Genomic DNA, 19403 nt, shown 5'->3' on the forward strand with positions numbered 1-19403 from the left:
GATGTCATCCACCAGGTCATTTATGTATATTGTGAATAGCAACGGTCCTATGACACTCTCCTGCGGCACACCTGAAATCACTCTTACTTCGGAAGACTTCTCTCCATTGAGAATGACATGCTTCGTTGTGTTATCTAGGAACTCCCCAATCCAATCACACAATTGGTCTGATAGTCCATATGCTCTTACTTTGTTCATTAAATGACTGTGGGGAACTGTATCGAACGCCTTGCGGAAGTCAAGAAACACGGCATCTACCTGTGAACCCGTGTCTATGGCCCTCTGAGTCTCGTGGACGAATAGCGCGAGCTGGGTTTCACACGACCGTCTTTTTCGAAACCCATGCTGATTCCTACAGAGTAGATTTCTAGTCTCCAGGAAAGTCATTATATTCGAACATAATACGTGTTCCAAAATTGTACAACTGATCGACGTTAGAGATATAGGTCTATAGTTCTGCACATCTGTTCGACGTCTCTTCTTGAAAACGGGGATGACCTGTGCCCTTTTCCAATCCTTTGGAACGCTACGCTCTTCTAGAGACCTACGGTACACCGCTACAAGAAGAGGGGCAAGTTCCTTCGCGTACTCTGTGTAAAATCGAACTGGTATCCCATCAGGTCATGCGGCCTTTCCTCTTTTGAGCAATTTTAATTGTTTCTCTATCCCTCTGTCGTCTATTTCGATATCTACCATTTTGTCATCTGTGCGACGATTTAGAGAAGGAACTACAGTGCAGTCTTCCTCTGTGAAACAGCTATGGAAAAAGACATTTAGTATTTCGGCCTTTAGTCTGTCATCCTCTGTTTCAGTACCATTTTGGTCACAGATTGTCTGGACATTTTGTTTTGATCCACCTAGCGCTTTGACATATGACCAAAATTTCTTAGGATTTTCTGCCAAGTCAGTACACAGAACTTTACTTTCGAATTCATTGAACGCCTCTCGCATAGCCCTCCTCACACTACATTTCGCTTCGCGTAATTTTTGTTTGTCTGCAAGGCTTTGGCTATGTTTATGTTTGCTGTGAAGTTCCCTTTGCTTCCGCAGCAGATTTCTAACTCGGTTGTTGTACCACGGTGGCTCTTTTCCATCTCTTACGATCTTGCTTGGCACATACTCATCTAACGCATATTGTACGATGGTTTTGAACTTTGTCCACTGATCCTCAACACTATCTGTACTTGAGACAAAACTTTTGTGTTGAGCCGTCAGGGACTCTGAAATCTGCTTTTTGTCACTTTTGCTAAACAGAAAAATCTTCCTACCTTTTTTAATATTTCTATTTACGGCTGAAATCATCGATGCCGTAACCGCATTATGATCTCTGATTCCCTGTTCTGCGTTAACTGTTTCAAATAGTTGGGGTCTGTTTGTCACCAGAAGGTCTAATATGTTATCGCCACGAGTCGGTTCTCTGTTTAACTGCTCAAGGTAGTTTTCAGATAAAGCACTTTAAAAAATTTCACTGGATTCTTTGTCCCTGCCACCCGTTATGAACGTTTGAGTCTCCCAGTCTATATCAGTCTCCCAGTCTTCAACAGTGGGAAACAAGAACGTGCTTAAAACATCAATGTGTAGCTCATTTTACTGTCTTAGAAAAACTCAAGTTTTATGTAATTCATGGCTCTACGCACAGCTGGTTTAAATAGTACTTAACAAACCGAATGAAGAAGAGTGTGCTGAGTAGTTCACACAATGTCGGAATGGTAGAAAATTTAGTGACAGGGGAGAAATCACAAAGGGAGTCCCACAGGGTTCAATATTGGGTCCACCCTTATTTATATATAGGAATAAACTTCCACTTTACAATCAACAAGCAGAATTGGTACAAGAGTAGAAAATTGGCGGAAAACGCAGGCGGCTGCCTTATATGACGCGGGTATTGAAAAGCCGGTGCACCGCTACGACAAACGTGTAAGTCGGAATAGCGACTGCAGCAGCGAAGCAGCTGGAGGATGTAGCTAAATGTTACAAACAAAACATGTTTGATTTTCACTGTGGTTTCAATTTCGCTACCGAATGGACCTTGAAAAGAAAAATAGCCGTCGTCGATGTCGACTCCAGTGTACAAGCCACTGTACTATCTCGTACAGTCGTTTTTATTATAGGATGATGCATATATGTCGGACTCTGTTTCTCCTTTTACGAGAAGAGAGATAGCAGAGATAGCTGGGCAGAGTACAAACATTGGGGTCTGTTATCTGACCGACCGCCACTTCTAGTCACGATGACTGCATGAGAGGGCCTTCAAACTCTCCTTAATCTGTTGCAAGAAAAAGAACATACAGCCACCTGCAGCGGGGACCACATGTCTACGGGCCACTCGTTTGGGAGTTATTGCCTCACAATCAACTCTATGATACGTTACATAATGGACTCTTCCATTCATTTAGGCTACCGATAGGAAAATATTGCCCTACTAAAGACCACCTAAAAAGCACTCTTCCTGTTTGTTCAGCTTAACGACGTCATTTTCACTCTCTTCAAAAATTCATCAGTTTAAACTGAAGAATTTGGCTCGTAAAATAATTACATGAAAGAGACGTTCGGGATTTATTGCATGTTTTAAACTCACTGAAACAGACCTTCGGTGAGCGTTCTCCCACAGCTGCAAGTGTCAATGCGGAATTCCAACTTGCATCTCGGAATTCTAACTCTGGCAGCTCTGTACATACACTCTCTCGTGTGATATGTAATTAATAGTGTTGTTGTTGTTGCTGCTGTTGTTGTTGTGGTATTCAGTCTGAATACTGGTTTGATGTAGTTCTATTCTCTAGTTTATCCTGTGCAAGCCTCTTCATCTCTAAATAACGAGTGCAACCCAAATCCATCTGAAGCTGCTTAGAGTATCCTTTGACCTCCCTCGATAATTTTTACTCCCTCGTACTTCCCATCATTACCAAACTGACGATTACTTGATGCCTCAGGACATGTCCCAACATCTGGAATTTCCACGCCAGCACTGCAAGAGTCCACTTTGTAGCGACAGGTGGCCCATAGACATGAATCACGTTTTATGGATGGCCGTTGGCGAGTACGGCGCGAAATATTTCGCAACAATCTTTGGAAAGGTCCGTGCCGGCTGAGGGAGCGTTATGGTCTCGAGAATTTTTTCGTGGCATTTTATGGCTGATTTCCTCGTTCTGGAAGCCACAACGGATCAACACAGGTATGCATCTATTCTTGGGGACCATGTCCATCCCTACATGCAATTTGTTTTTCCTCGACACGATGGCACCTACAAGCAGGACAATGCAACATGTCACACAACTTGAAGTTCATGTGCGTGGTTCGAAGAACACCAGGAAGAGTTAATAGTACTCCCCTTATCACCAAACTCCCCGGATTGAAACCCAGTCGAGAATCTGTGGGACCACCTCGATCCGACTGTTCGCGCCAATGATCCTAACTGATAAACCTAGCGCCAGGTGGCCATGTCGCTGAGTCGGCATGATTCCACGTCCCTTTCGGGTTCATTCATACATAGAGATGAATCTCAACACTTTGTTATTTTTGATGATGAATCTCAACACTTTGTTATTTTTTCTTGTCTTCACTCGTTAAGACCACTGCGCAACAACAGTGGCGCATTGTCGGAAGGGGTTACATATTCCAGTTTCCCTGCTCACTCATTACTCCTGCATTAGGGTCATTCCCTGATAAGTGAATGTTTTGTTACGTACGTAACACTTCCTGTTCCTTTTTTTAGACGCATATCAACACAGCTGGTACCATCAGTCCTCCGTGATCAAGGAGCGGATTTCTACCGTCTAGGAACTGAACGATTGCTGGAACGTTCCCACCGTTGTTTACAGAGATTTGGTGACTGTGTTGAAAAATAGTGCCACATACACTACTGGCCATTAAAATTGCTAAACCACGAAGATGACGTGCTACAGACGCGAAATTTAACCGACAGGAAGAAGATGCTGTGATATGCAAATTGTTAGCTTTTCAGAGCATTCACACAAGGTGGGCGCCGGTGGCGACACCTACAACGTGCTGACATGAGGAAAGTTTCCAACCGATTTCTCGTACACAAACAGCAGTTGACCGGCGTTGCATGGTCAAACGTTGCTGTGATACCTCGTGTAAGGGAGGAGAAATGCGTACCATCACGTTGCCGACTTTGATAAAGGTCGGATTGTAGCCTATCGCGATTGCGGTTTATCGTATCGCGACGTTGTTGCTCGCATTGGTCGAGATCCAATGACAGTTAGCAGAATATGGAATCGTTGGGTTCAGGAGGGTAATACGGAACGCCGTGCTGGATCCCAACGGCCTCGTATCGCTAGCAGACGAGATGACAGGCATCTTATCCACATGGCAGTAACAGATCGTGCAGCAACGTCTCGATCCCTGAGTCAACAGATGGGGACGTTTGCAAGACAACAAACATCTGCACGAACAGTTCGACGTCGTTTGCAGCAGCACGGACTATCAGCTCGGAGACCATGGCTGCGGTTACCCTTGACGCTGCATCACAGACAGGAGCGCCTGCGATGGTGTACTCAATGAGGAACCTGGATGCACGAATGGCTTAACATCATTTTTTCGGATGAATCCAGGTTCTGTTTACAGCATCATGATGGTCGCATCCGTGTTTGGCGACATCGCGGTGAACGCACACTGGAAGCGTTTTTTCGTCATCACCATACTGGCGTATCACCCGGCGTGTTGGTATGGGGTGCCATTGGTTACACTTCTCGGTCACGTCTTGTTCGCATTGGCGGCACTTTGAACAGTGGACGTTACATTTCAGATGTGTTACGACCCGTGGCTCTACCCTTCATTCGATCCCTGCGAAACCCTACATTTCAGCAGGATAATGCATGACCGCATGTTGCAGGTCCTGTACGGGCCTTTCTGGATACAGAAAATGTTCGACTGCTGCCTTGTCCAGCACATTCTCCAGATCTCTCACCAATTGAAAACGTCTGGTCAATGGTGGCCGAGCAACTGGCTCGTCACAATACGCCAGTCACTACTCTTGATGAACTGTGGTATCGTGTTGAAGCTGCATGGGCAGCTGTACCTGTACACGCCATCCAAGCTCTGTTTGACTCAATGCCCAGACGTATCAAGGCCGTTATTACGGCCAGAGGTGATTGTTCTGGGTACTGATTTCTCAAGATCTATGCACCCACATTGCATGAAAATGTAATCACGTGTCAGTTCTAGTATAATATATCTGTCCAATAAATACCCGTTTATCATCTGCATTTCTTCTTGGTGTAGCAATTTTAATGGCCAGTAGTGTATCTGTGTCTCTTTGATGTGCAGTGCAGCATTGAATAGTTACTTGGTCTCCCATAATAACGCGTAACTTACTTTTTGAGTTCCTGTTGTACCAGTCTCCTACTTAGGAGGACATCATCTGTTCTTCTTCTATTGCACGTCTAACTTATCTACATGAGTAATCACAAAATTTGTTACTAGTTTTCTCTTTGAGAAGGCTTTCTTCCATAACCAATATATATTGTGAGTATTTTTTAATCCTGCCTTTTTAGTTTAAGTTTTGTCAACCTTATAGCTACCCATTACGTAGCCTTCAGTTCCAACAAATCGATCGTTACACTGATGAGTCAGACATTATGGGCACCTGCTTACTAACGTATTCGCTCCTCTTTGGAATCTAATTCAGCAACTATTAAGCGTGGCATGAATTTGACGGGTCCTTCATAGGTTTCCGGAGGTATGTGGCACCAGATATCTAGGCTCAGGTTACGCAATTACCATAAATTATGGGCCCGTGCTATGTGGGTAAGGAGCTGGCGCGCTATTGCGCCACACAAGTGTTCCATCAGGCTCTGATCAGGTGAATTTTGTGTCCATGACATCAACGTGAGTTCACTAACATGCTCCTCAAACCACTGTAGCACTATTCTGGCCTTGTGGCGCGGACCATTATCCCGCAGAGAGAAGCGATCACGATCGAAGAAGACATCAAGCATGAAGGCATTCCTTTGTCAAAGTCGTTTTCTTCGGTTGTTTTCGTCATCTGCGGCCCGTATCGTCGCTAGAATGATAACCCATTCGTCTCTGCTCAGCTTAGACAGGGCGAGGTCAGAAATAATAAATATATCGACGTGCGGTTTCCGCCAAGTTATAGCGGACAATATGGCGAACGCGCGGGGTAGCCGCCCGGTCTCAGGCGTCTTGTCACCGATCGCGCGACTCCCCCGTCTGAGGTTCGAGTCCTCCCTCGGGCATGGGTGTGTGTGTTGTCCTTAGGGTAAGTTAAAGTTAGATTAAGTAGCGCGTAAGCTTAGGGACCGATGACCCAGCAGTTTGGTCCCATAAGACCTTACCACAAATTTCCAAATTTCCAATATGGCGAATTTCAGAAGTTCACAAGTAATTTTTGTCGTTTATAGGCGCCGAATTACGACACACACTTGGGTCCCGTAAGACCTTACCACAAATTTCTAGTATGGCGAATTTCAGAAGTTCGCAAGTAATAATTTCAGAAGTTCGCAAGTAATTTTTGTCGTTTATAGTCGCTTTGATTTTCTGCAAGAACTATACTTTTTTTCTGTGTCATTTGAAAGAAGCTTCTGAGAGAACTTCAGTGACATAATATGCATGGAACTTGGTCAACAGTATTTCAGTAACATCGCCGGAACCACTGCCCCGCCGTCAGGAAAAGAGATTGTACAAACGTCTGGCCTATTATACCAAATGTATGCAAGCACATAACTCAGTTACGGTTCGTGTGTTTACCATCACCGCTGTCGTACCAAGTGCAAAATATGTTGACCTTGAGCGCTGCTACACGCTTTAAAGTGGTTCTGGAAAAACAATGCTGCATGTTGAATTTCATCTGGAGTTAAGCTGGGTTTACACTAGCAAGTCGCTTGCAGAAGCTATTGCTGCAAGTTATTCCTAGCCGCTTGCAGCTGTGTTTACACAGCACCGCAAGAATTAAGCAAGATTCTTCCGCAAGTTCTTTGGCAAGAAACTTGCGTCAACAACTTGCTGATACTGTTTACATAGGCTTTCAGTACCACTACGAGTGTCAACCGAAGTGTAAAATGACAAGTAGGCGGGTGAGATATGCTGCAGCTCTTGTAATTGTAATGCAAAACGTGAAAAACAAAAAGAGAAGTATTTTGGTTAGAGAGTAGATAATGAGAAGATCGCAAAATGGTGCCTGTAATAACCTTTTGCAAGAACTTAGTATCGAGAGCATGGATACTTTTGCAGAATGTCCTCAAATGATCCTGAGTATTTGTTGATGTTAATAGCGCCCGTCATATCAAAACGAGACACAAACTTCGGTACTGCTATTTTAGCAAAGGAACGTTTGCTAGTCACTCTATGATTTATAGCTACAGGTGAGCTACGAATAAACTAGGCATTTCATTTATTTATGTGAAACATAAAACCAAAAAAAGTTTGAATTTTGAAATCTTTTCTTTGTAGGAGACTCATACAAGTCCCTAATGTACTTGTTTCATATTCCCGTCTGCACGATTTCTCTGATCGTACCCGATGTATGTAGAGCCTTTTTTAAAATCTTGAAAAGGGAAAATTATTTGAAGGTATGTGAAAACACAACAATGAAATTAAATTTTTATTAAAATAAACTGCATTTTACAGAAGGATATGCTTATAAAAATGTTTTTTTTTTCTAATGCTCAAAAATAGAAAGTGAATAGCTAAGTAAATAGAAGATGTAATAATTACACATCGTCTTTTTCTAGACTCCTAAAACAACAAGCGAGTGGATGCAGGTGGCAAAGGGGTTGTGTCTCCAAGTTATGCTACTTTCTATGTACTTCTTTTATAGATGTGTCGAATATCGACGAGATTTCATTTAAAGCGCTCATCTTCTTCACTCTATCCTTAAAGTCTCGGTTATGCACGTTCCGTATTTCGGGGTAGCTCTCCACGGCTTCAATAAAATGTTCTGTATCCTGCTTCCCGTTTCTCCTCCATTTCTGAAATTTGTTTGCATATAATACGTAAGATGGTTGCATAAAATTAAGTCACCACATTAAGTAAAATGTTCAATATGAATGTTATACAGACGACATACTTACTATAACTTGCGCTTCCTACTTGCAGGAAGTAGAAATAAATCCTAAAAGCTGCAAGTTACTTGCAGATACTTCTTGCGTGGTGTTCACACTGGAAGCGGAAAACGTGCAGCAAGTCACTTCCGCAATAAATTGCTACAGTCGCAAGTCGACTTGGCGATATGTTTATACTCTCAAATCGCGCGGCAAGTTCCTCAGCGCAAGTAAATTGCTGCAATAACTTGCTAGTGTAAACCGAGCATTAACGGTAGCACAGGCCCGTATTATTAGGCATTTCATGCTTTCGGGAGTCGTCGGTGTTTCCTAACAGACCTCTCATGCTAATTTTTGCCACAGATAAAATTACAGAAATGTTAAGCTTGATGGATGTGCAGACCATTTCTGAACTCTCTTAAGAGTGTCTGTCATTACAGGTGCGGAATGGGAGGGACATTCGTCATGTTGGTACCACAATGATTGCGTTATGGGATGTCTTCCAATAACTTGGGCGGCAGCTTATCTTAGGAACCTGAGATACTTGAGTGTATTTAGATTCTCATTAATAAAACGGGGAACAATGATGCAGGTCTTGAAAAACACTTACCAAGCGTTGATAGACCAAGAGCGTTGTTTTTATTCATTTCTTTGCCAGCGTGGATTTTCCAAAAATATGTGTGTGAAATCTGATGTGGACTTTCATCTGACGATTACTGCGCATTGCGAAAATTGACTCGCCCATCGTTAGTTAACTATTCTTAGATAAGATTCGGAGAACTGTAACCAATTTTGGAAGTCATTACCATGAAGCTTAGAAGCAGCGAAATGTCGAGAGGATGAAATGCGATGGAATGTAGTGTTTGTAGAGCATTCGTTTGGTTGATCCCTCTCGGACTTCTGAGATGCCTCTTATTGGCATTTGCATTGTGTGTTAACTGCTGCTAAAATGTTATTTGTTTCATTTCTTTCTTTGGCTGCTCTTCTTTTTCCTCGGCGTAGTTTATTCTCGACTCTTCCAGTTTCTAGAACTTTTTTTGTAATATATGCAAAGACAGATTGTGAGTGCTTGGCACGATATGGATATTCTTCAGCATACAACCGCACTTCTGTTCAAATAGTTCTCAACTGTCGTATACATTCTGAATGCCCGAGTAACCGTACGAGCAAGTTATCTGATTGCTACAACAGTAGAACACAGCTTCAATCACACAGGTAAATACAACAACCGTACTAGACATACATTTGGTATAATAGGGCAGACGTTTTGTGGAACCTCTTCTCCTGGCGGCGGGACAATGGTTTGCGGCGTTGTTATCTTGATACTATTTAATCGAGTATCATACAAGTTCTGTCGTTGAAGTTCTCTTACAAGATTCTTTAAAATGCCACAGAGAAAAGTATATAGCCTGTTATATTAGAAAAAAATGAAGTCGTATCGTAATTTGGCGATCATAAACGATAACAATTACTTGCGAATGTCACGAAATTCGCCATATTGTCCGCTATAACTTGGCGAAAACCGCACCTCGATATATTTATTGAGTCAGGATTTATCACGTGTCCACAACGCCGCCAGACAGTATGCAGTATCGCGGTCGGCAGTGGCCATAATATTTTCTCTCAACAGTGTATATGACAAAAGAAGTAGGTAGCTTTGGTCATTGACGCTCAAACTTATTTTGTTGCTAGGCCACCCGCATTCTCTCTAACAACTCAAATTACTCGTTAATTGTAACTTATGTCAATCAGAACACTGGTACACGAGGGTTTCATTAGAGGAATGGTAGATCCGTTGACAAGTTGAAGGTGAATGGGATACATAATTGTGCTTCAAATGGCTCTGAGCACTATGGGACTTAATATCTGTGGTCATCAGTCCCCTAGAACTTAGAACTACTTAAACCTAACTAACCTAAGGACATCACACACATCCATGCCCGAGGCAGGATTCGAACCTGCGACCGTAGCGGTCACGCGGTTCCAAACTGAAGCGCCTAGAACGGCACGGCCACACCGGCGGCCATAATTGTGCTGTTCAACGATTAACACACTACGTTATTAAGACTAAATGGTTCACGTCTTTGTTGCAGGAAGGTTGACGCGAGACCATGGCAGCCATCCTCAGTTTAATAGACGATTTCCAGGACTTAATGGACAGACAAGGAGGTAAATATACAATACATCTATTAGTTTTTTTCTTAATTTATACCGTTTACGACAGCTGAAGAATGTGAATAGACACTAGGAATCTCATGTAGCGCGAAAAGGCTTCATTGCTTTCCATACTGTTCACTTTTTCTCAGATCGTTGTTATTGTAGTCTGCAGATCTAACAATGTTGTGCTTGCTTGTTTCAAAATGTGTGATGAAGCATATATAGATAGGCCCATCGCAGGAGCTTCTTGTGGCTCCTCAGAGCTGGTTTGCTAGCACGTTATAGATGTAACAACAAAAATGTTTTGTGTAGTATTGTAGTAGTTGTGGTAGTGAATGTCGTGTTGCACTGTTGTGCTTGCTTGTTTCAAACTATATGACGAATGCCCTTTGTGGTAGCTAGCTACACAGATCCGATTAATCCATGTAGCACATGCTTCAGGTCTCTGTGGTCTGGGCCTCAAGAGCTCTACCACCCAGTTTTTCTAGGGAAAATTAGCCGTTAGCTGTTTGCGGTTGAAAATACTAATACTGCTTACGGTTTCGTACTTGTTATTGTCCTGCAGTTTTTAGAATATTTTTTGAACATTAGAAAAATTTACTAATTATAATTCTCCTTCACTAAGTCGCAATTTACATATTAAATCTGGCACCCATCAAGGATTCGTTTCTGAGTCAAGGGTCACAGTTTGATAGTGGCTCTAACCTCTCCCACAAAATAACTTGCTGGCACCCTCACATTTACATACCGCAGATGCCTATGATTTTAATAACACAGGGTGTTCGGAAATTCCCGCTACAGACTTCTAAGACTTGTAGAGGAGTTGAGCAGACAACAGCCGATTCGTTTGATAGATGTGCAATAGGGTAGTCATGGAGAGGGGAGGGGGGGGGGAGTGCGCTTACATCGGATTCGCTGATGTCATTTGACGTCTATCCTCCCGCTCTGACTTGGTTCGAGCCTCATTCATGTGTCTGTGACTGTTAGAGCAGCATGGTTGAGTATACAGTTGCAGAATGGAACGACGTGATCCTTCATTTCATTTCATTTCCGTATGGCGAAGCTCACGGTAATGGAAGAGTTGCTCGTCACCTTTATCAACATCGTATCTGCAACGTATGGCTCCACCGCGTGCCATTTTCGCCCCAATTAAGCAACGGCTTCGAGAAAGGGGTACCTTGCCCGCCCGGTTAGCCGTGCGGTCTAACACACTGCTTTCCGGGCGGGAAGGCGTGCCGGTCCCCGGCACGAATCCACCCGGCGCATTAGTGTCGAGGTCCGGTATGCCGGCCAGTCTGTGTACGGTTTGTAAGACGGTTTTCCATCTGCCTCGGAGAATGCGGGCTGGTTCCCCTTAGTCCACCTCAGTTACACTATGTCGGCGATTGCTGCGCAAACACTGTCTCCACGTACGCGTACACCATAATTACTCTACCACGCAAACTTTTGGGGTTACGCTCGTCTGGTGTGAGACGTTCCCAGGGGGTCCACTGGAGGCCGGGATTGTGAACCACTGAGGGCTACGGTGAGGACGAAGCGTCTCCGTCGTTTCTAGGTCCCCAGTTCCATACAATACAAGGGGTAACTTTACCTCCAGCGGGCGCGACTGTGGTGCTCCCAGAAGACGCCGAACATTCGTAATGGAAGAGGCTGTAGAGCATCACGTTGAAGAGAACACATCAACGAGTACACGAGGAATTTCTTTAGTTGTTAAGGGGTAGAACTGTAAAACAAGTGATGTACTGGATCACAGCTAATATAATAGCCTACTTGTAAAAGTGGTCACTAAACCAACACGTTTTGAAATGATTGTAACACGGAAATGGTACGTTTCCGGACATGGGTTCCTGTTCAAAATATTACGTAGTCACTCCATGCTACATATCCTGGAAGTTTTTAACGGGAATTTCCCAACACCCTGTGTAAAATTAAATACACAGGGCGATTTTTCTAAATGGGCACAAACTGTAGGAAATGATTCCTGAGAAGATTAGAAGCAAAAAAGGTCATATGGAGAGATGGCTGGAAATGCTTTCCACTGGAGGTACACCACTTGTATGAATGCAATTTGACAACATTCCTTCACCTCGAAGCCTCCGTACACAGATGTGCCCATTGTGGTGTTGTATACAGAACTGGGACTCGTATGAAAAGATGACAGGGTACCTCTCCTGTCCACAGTGTTGTCCGTGGGTGTACAACTCTGGTGCTGTGGCAAAGGAAACCATTATAATGGTTGGTGCTTTGACAGCCCATGTTGATCCAGAAATCATCATACTGTCTTTGAGGAGGCTTATCTTACTGCAAACAAGTCCATTTTCTGTCCTATCATACCTGACTTGGCAATATAGTCATCCACAGTCGCATGAATGATATGTTTGATCTGTCAAGTGCTCAGTGTGATCTTCCCTGAACCTATCAATTCCATATTTGCATCACAGTTGTGAGATCCTTACCAAGAGATGCAGCAGAGTTGTGGAATAATAAACTGCAGTCTTGAAGGGCCTCAATCTGGCCACTGTCAAATTCCAACACATACTGCTAGGTATATCACCATAGAGGCGTATATCACAGTCTTCTCATAAACAATGGACATTCAAATACTATTTCTGAATGAAATATGTAATCTTTCCTTATGTAGAGAATTAGATGGCATTACTCCTATCTACTATGCATAGTTGAACTGAAATTATAATCACTTGTATGCAGTAGTACATGTTATGCAATTTTGACATCTGTCACATTTTTCTTCATGGTATTGCAATTTTAATGGTCAGCAATGTCCTTGCTCTGTTAGGTGCTGTCCCCAGTCAGTTTTTGGTTTGAGGTGCAGGGTGCCAAAACTATCAGGTAGTTATAATTAAAGTGCAGCAACTAACAGAGGTCTGCTGTGGGCTGTAATTACTGTACAACAGCAAAACTTGGTAGATATGCTAATGTATTAATGCAGAGCCAATTTACTTTGGAAAAAAATTAGTTCCAATTTTGAATATCAGATGCAAATCTGGCGCCGTATAGCATCTCGTCAACATTTCTCGTGCTGATACTCAACAAACTGTGTAAGTGGTGCTTCATAACAAAATCGAGATTATGTCTTTCCCACTTATTTGATCTTTTCTGCCCATGTCTCATTACTAATCCATTTTTCTTGCACTCACAAAGACAGATTTGCATCTGGTAGCTAAAATTGGAAATAATTTTTTTCCAGCATAAATCAGTTGCGCATTAATGCATTAGAATACCTACCAAGTTTTGTTGCCATATGGCAATTAAAGCCCTCACTGAAAATCTGTGAGTAATGCACTTTAATTACCACTTACCCAATTCAGCACATCATAACATGGTAACTAATTACCGTATGAGTAACAAACTTGGTAGCATTAGTTTCAAGGACATGGATAAGAGAAATAATGCAGAATCAATACAACTGAAACACTTTTGATGTGCTGCAATGGTACATCATACCATCACATACCGGTACCATTACTGCTACAAAAGGGGCTCAATATGGCCCCCAACAGTGCCCAGAAGAGTCTGAAAGTGCAGGATTGCATTCTGCACAGCATGTCTGTGGGTATGCCAGCTACCTCTCTTGATATGCTGCGCTTGAGATCAGCACATGTGTGAATGTTCCCCTGTCCTTTAGGTAGCCCCAAAATCAGAAATCACAGGAAGTGAGATCAGGTGATCGTGCCAGCCAAGCATTTGGAAATGATCAGCTGATAATTTGATCATATCCAAATGTGTTTCAGAGAAGCGGGTGAACTTCACAAGTGATGTGCGTTGGGACCCCATCTTGCATGAAAAATATTGAGTTCAATGTGTCTCTCTCCTGTAGTGCGGGTATGATGTGCTGGTGAAGCATATCACAGTAATGCTGGCCTGTCACACTGCACGTCTCTGGTCCTCGAGCACCAACCTGTTCAAAAAAGAATGGTCCAATGATGAATGTAACTGTGAAGCCACACCATACGGTGACATGTTCACCGTACAGAGGAACTTCATTCGCAGTGACTGGAGGTGAAGATCCCCACACTCGGCAATTCTGTGTGTTCACCTCACCCATCTAAGAAAAATGAGCATCATATGTCCATAAGATGGTCCAGGGCCAGCACTCGTCAACTTCAATCCTAGTGAGAAAGTGGAGAGTGAAGTCAACATGTCGTGAGTCCTTTGGCGCATGTTGCTGTACAATATGGATCTTGTACGGATACCATTTGAGAATGGTTCAAATTTATCACCATGTATAGAAACTTACAAGAAACTGGGTCATTGGATTCTCAGAGAACTGGCCAAGGTTTTCAGCAAAGAACTGTTCACACAGTAAAATTTGAAGAGACGGTGCCAGGTTGTGTGTGAGAAGATTTATTCATAAGCATCTGACAACCATGAAATACTTCCTGAAGAATCATAGACAGCACGTGTTAGCAATAGGCCAAAGGATTTTGAACCCAAAGAGCAGTTCTGACAATAGATGATATTGTAATGTGTGCAGTGCCACTGGTGGTCATCCGTTTGATGAGTTTCTGCGAGCTTAAGATGGTAAAAGTTGTTAAATCAGTGAAAAACTGATTAATGTTGCTCTTTTCTTACTATTAGTTTCGTCTCTCAAAGTAAGCAGTTGAGGCTCCTTCTGTCGTATTTGGAGTTACTACTCACCTCTGAAGTAGTTGGAAACATCAAAAGTGACACAGAGACTGTGACTGTGACATGGACGTGGTAGAATTTGCATCACGTTAATGTATTCTTGTCGCATGTTGGGTGCTTCGAGACAACAGCCTAAAGACAGAAGTTCAATTTTTACCTTTCAGCAAAGCTATAATTTTGAAACACTGGCTTTGGTAGATATTTACTGAAGCTCTAAATCACTTGTGTGTAGTTATCTGCACAGTTCTTTTACAATTTTTGACTATTGCTGGTCGGCCAGTGTGGCCGAGCGGTTCTAGGCGCTTCAGTCTGGAACCGCGCGACCGCTACGGTTGCAGGTTCGAATCCTGTCTTGGGCATGGATGTGTGTGATGTCATTAGGTTAGTTAGGTTTAAGTAGTTCTAAGTCTAGGGGACTGATGACCTCAGATGTTAAGTCCCATAGTGCTCAGAGCCATTTGAACCCCCCCCCCCCCTTTTTTTTTTTTTTTTTTTTTTTTCTATTGCTGGGAGCTGATATCTGTCTGCAGTTACTCTCTGCAAGTGACTTCTCATAAAGAGTGTGTACTGTCATCACACATTGCTGTTTATACACACTCTTTTGTAAATAGGGTTCAACTACAAGATCTTTTAAAATCTTGTCTAACAGAGAATCCAAATAATCAGCCATTTTGCTTCATGTACATCTGGCCACCTATATGGACAAATATGTACTATACTGTCTATGATATTGCAGACAACCTTGTTCACTGGAGTAAAAAATGGCAGTTGAAGTACACAAATGATCAGTGTTAGCAGATTTCACAGAAATTTTGTTCCATTATTTTAATAATGCCGAGTGTGGGGATCTTCACCTCCAGTCACTGCGAATAGGATGTAGACACCAATTTTTCAGTTTATTTCTCTTCTTTTCTTAAAGCAGTCACAAAAATGGTGTTATATTCTTTCTCATTTCCGCACTTAAAACTTATCGTAGATCATCAAGAAACTACAGGTTGTTATGACTGCATGCCTTTATTTCATTAAAATGTGCTCTTCATGCCAGGACTTGTAATCTAATGGATTCTGTGACAATAATGTGTTGTTATAAAATGCTCTCTGACTTCACAGGTTAAATATTTTGTTGTATTATAACTTCATTAGATTATGTACATGATTTTGACATTTCTAAAATGTTTGCAGATCCAAGGACTAGCAAATGGTTCCTAATGTCAAGCCCATTCCCTACTGCTGCAATCTGTCTCACATATGTATATATTGTAAAAGTACTTGGCCCAAGACTTATGGAAAATCGTAAGCCATTCGAGCTAAAAAATCTACTGATTGCATACAACTTTTTCCAAGTTATATTCAGTGCATGGCTTTTTTACGAGGTAAGTAATAGTACACAAACATTCCAGCATACCTTCTTTGAAGAGCATGTGTGTTGTAAGTTCATAGTTTAAATGAAATATCGGAAAACCACACACACAAACAGATGTATACAATGTTAATAGTTGCATACTGAGCATGTAAATGTATGAAGCATACAACTTGCCTCCCTTAAACTAAGTAAGAAATATTTTGACTAGTCTTCAAGTTACAGCAGAGCACCATTATCAGTGAATGTAATATGTGCAGTCCTATTTGGAAGGTCTTTCGGAGTATGTGAGGCTAGAGTAGCCTTATAGTGTGTTAGTCAAGTTTTCCTTCAAATACACACAGAACGCAATACATTTTCTGATCATCAGAACAGCAGTGCAACCTGATGATATGAAAGTCATTTGAAAAGTATAAATAATAAATAAAGATGGGAAATTTAGTCATCAGCACTATACGAGACACTTCAAAGGAGAGTAGATTATCTTTTTAGTAACATGTCCACATGAGTACATGTGAAACTGTTTTAGCAATCTGTGGTAATACTGCTCAGTAATAATCAGATAATAATAGTAAGCAGTGATATAGCTGAATCTTTGTACAATTATCTTTGCACAGTTACCTACAGAAGTAAATTGTATAAGAATTTCCTATTTCTGTGATGAAACACCTGCTGTTACTCTGTCAGTGTAGCTAATTCCTCAAATAATTATCAAACACCACATGGTGGTCCCTCATATAGCCATCGTTGAAAGATGTCAGTTAAGTCTGAACTATTGCATCAAACAAGCTTCAAATAATTTGAATACAGGTTTATGCACTGTCAGCCAAATTAATAAACAAATTCTTTTAATCACAGAGTTATGGGGAGATGGTAGGGGGGGGGGGGTTGTTGGGGGGGGGGGATTGGAGGTGGGGAGGCTAATATGGATGTCCCATGTTACCAGAAGTGAAGTGCATGTATTTTAAGTCCCTCAGACTGATCTCCATTTCAGAATAAATAAATTAGCTGAATTTGACATACCAGTACCAGCATTGCCTAAAAGTGGGTATTGCTGAACAGAATAACGGCATTATTTCTTAACCTCTGTAAATAATGTTACTACAGATTGGAAGACCATTCTTTCATGGGAACATACTACAATTTAAGTAAAATGAAAGAAAAGTGTATGGAATGACTTGCAAAAACCTAATTACAGCTTATGGGTGAAGGTTAAAAATCACTTACACGTGTAAATAGGATTTTGGACAAGCACTGTAAATAAACATGCACAGAATAAGTGAAATGTCTTATTTTAGTACAGTATTCTGTCCTCCGGTGATGAACTTCAACTACAAAATAATCTTTCTCTCTTTAAACTGTTTCTGCACATAACTGGTGCTTAGCTTTCTCTCCACTTTCTGATTCAGTTGTAATGTTGTGTGAATGTGAAGGATGACCTGTGCAACTCCTTTGAAAATGTTGATTTACTTGTTGTACATATAAATTTCAAGAAATTGGTTTTAATTTAATTTTTTCCTTAGATTTAAGTAACTTATTCAAAATACAGTTTCTTGTTTCATTTACAAAATCAGATTTTTCTGTAAAACAGATTTTTAATCAAGATACATTAGCTGAATGATGTGTTATTTCATAATAATACATTTTGTTGTTGCACAGAATCCTTATATGATGCAAAGCCTTAGTATATTAATGTACATGTTTCAAATATATGAATTGTTAAAACTTTGAAATAATTCTACCCTCTTTTATTTTGTTCTTCCTTGAATTAAGTATAAGATTTTCTTCTTCTGCATTTCATGCTTTGAGTGTTTGCTACCAGTACAGCTTGCTTTTTAGTTCAGCTGTTTGTCACCTTTTCAGTTTTTCACCAAATGGCAAAAATAATTTGTCTATTGCTTCTAAATGTTTTTGATTTATATTAAAATTCCTCTACTGAGCAGAGAAAAAACTAATGGAGACTGTTACTATTGTTACTAAAACTTTGTGTTTCAGTGTATTTAACAAGCTTAGTTTATTCTTCAGTACTTTCTTGGCTCTCCAAAGCATTCAGTATTGCTACAGAGTTGTAAATGACTAGTAGTAAAAAGGGTTACCTAACTTACATTTTCCTGAATTTACATGAGTCTGTTCTGCACCTAAGGTATTAATTTCATAAAAAGAAGTGGAAGAGATGATCTGAACAGCTACTATGATAAATGCTAATTTCAGTGTTGTTTTGTTTTTAGTTTGCTTTTTGTGTGTTGACATTCTATAATAATTTTGATACAAAAAACTCCAGAAAGATGACGAATGGTTCACAGAATAATAAACCCTTATCATTATTTTTATAGAAAGAAAATTGGAACATACTATATCATTGAAGTATATTGACTTATGAGAACGTAGGTGATATGAAGATAACAATCTGGAAATATATGACTTCATTCCAGTAGCAATGGAGAAAGTAACACATTGCAGTTTACATCTATATCTGCATTCCAGTGGATACTTATGACTTTGAAGTCAGATGCCCCTGAAACAATGACAGCAGTGCTTCAATTGTGTTCAAATATAAAATTTCACGAACTAAAAATTAATGTGGCAAACTGAAGAATAATAATTGCAAAAGATTTTTAATGGCAGCAGACACCATTACACCACTGTATCACACTAGAAAATTATTATCGGAAAAGTTGATCGAAGGGCAGAGAACCATGTGTGACACTATGGCAGTGAAACTAGACTTTGTGATACCTGAAGTGATAGTGAATGAATGAAAATAAATACCCAGTTTTATATATACATTCTGCACAAAAGATGAGATTATATAACTCCCAGCCTACTGCATTCCATTTACCATCAATATAACTACACTCTTCAGGCTACCACATTGCTGTTATCCATCTTTGGAATACATATTTTCATTAGTTTCCTAATTAACAGTGAGAGAGTATTTGTCTCATGAGAACTGGGAAAACTCAGTGTTGTTAAATAAAGTCAAAAGATTCAGGAATATGCTATCCAGTCACTGTCTAAAATTTTGGATTAATGCTGTCTGAGATACTTTGCAAATCTTCAATGAACAGTGAAACTTTCTTGACCAGAAACATCACGTGTTTATTTAAACACCTGAAAGAACAATTATTCAGTGACTTACTTAAAAATATTATCTGAAGTAGGTCTACATGTGAAAGTATTGTTGAACTTTTTGATGCAGAGAGTTATTTTTATGGGACAGC

At 41.0% G+C, this 19403-nt stretch overlaps 1 protein-coding gene across 3 annotated transcripts in view; it reads left to right on the forward strand.

Moving 5' to 3' along the window:
• LOC126248510 (elongation of very long chain fatty acids protein AAEL008004) overlaps positions 1-19403 on the forward strand; it is a 351103-nt gene that overhangs the window by 284621 nt on the left and 47079 nt on the right. For all 3 annotated transcript variants that reach the window (XM_049949556.1, XM_049949559.1, XM_049949557.1), the window contains exons 4-5: positions 10112-10187; positions 16005-16195. In XM_049949556.1, coding sequence (XP_049805513.1) covers positions 10130-10187; positions 16005-16195 — 249 coding nt within the window. In that variant the 5' untranslated portion in view covers positions 10112-10129. The remainder of the gene's footprint in view (positions 1-10111; positions 10188-16004; positions 16196-19403) is intronic.

The sequence above is a fragment of the Schistocerca nitens genome, chromosome 3 (assembly GCF_023898315.1).
Source record: "Schistocerca nitens isolate TAMUIC-IGC-003100 chromosome 3, iqSchNite1.1, whole genome shotgun sequence".
Classification (NCBI taxonomy): domain Eukaryota; kingdom Metazoa; phylum Arthropoda; class Insecta; order Orthoptera; family Acrididae; genus Schistocerca; species Schistocerca nitens.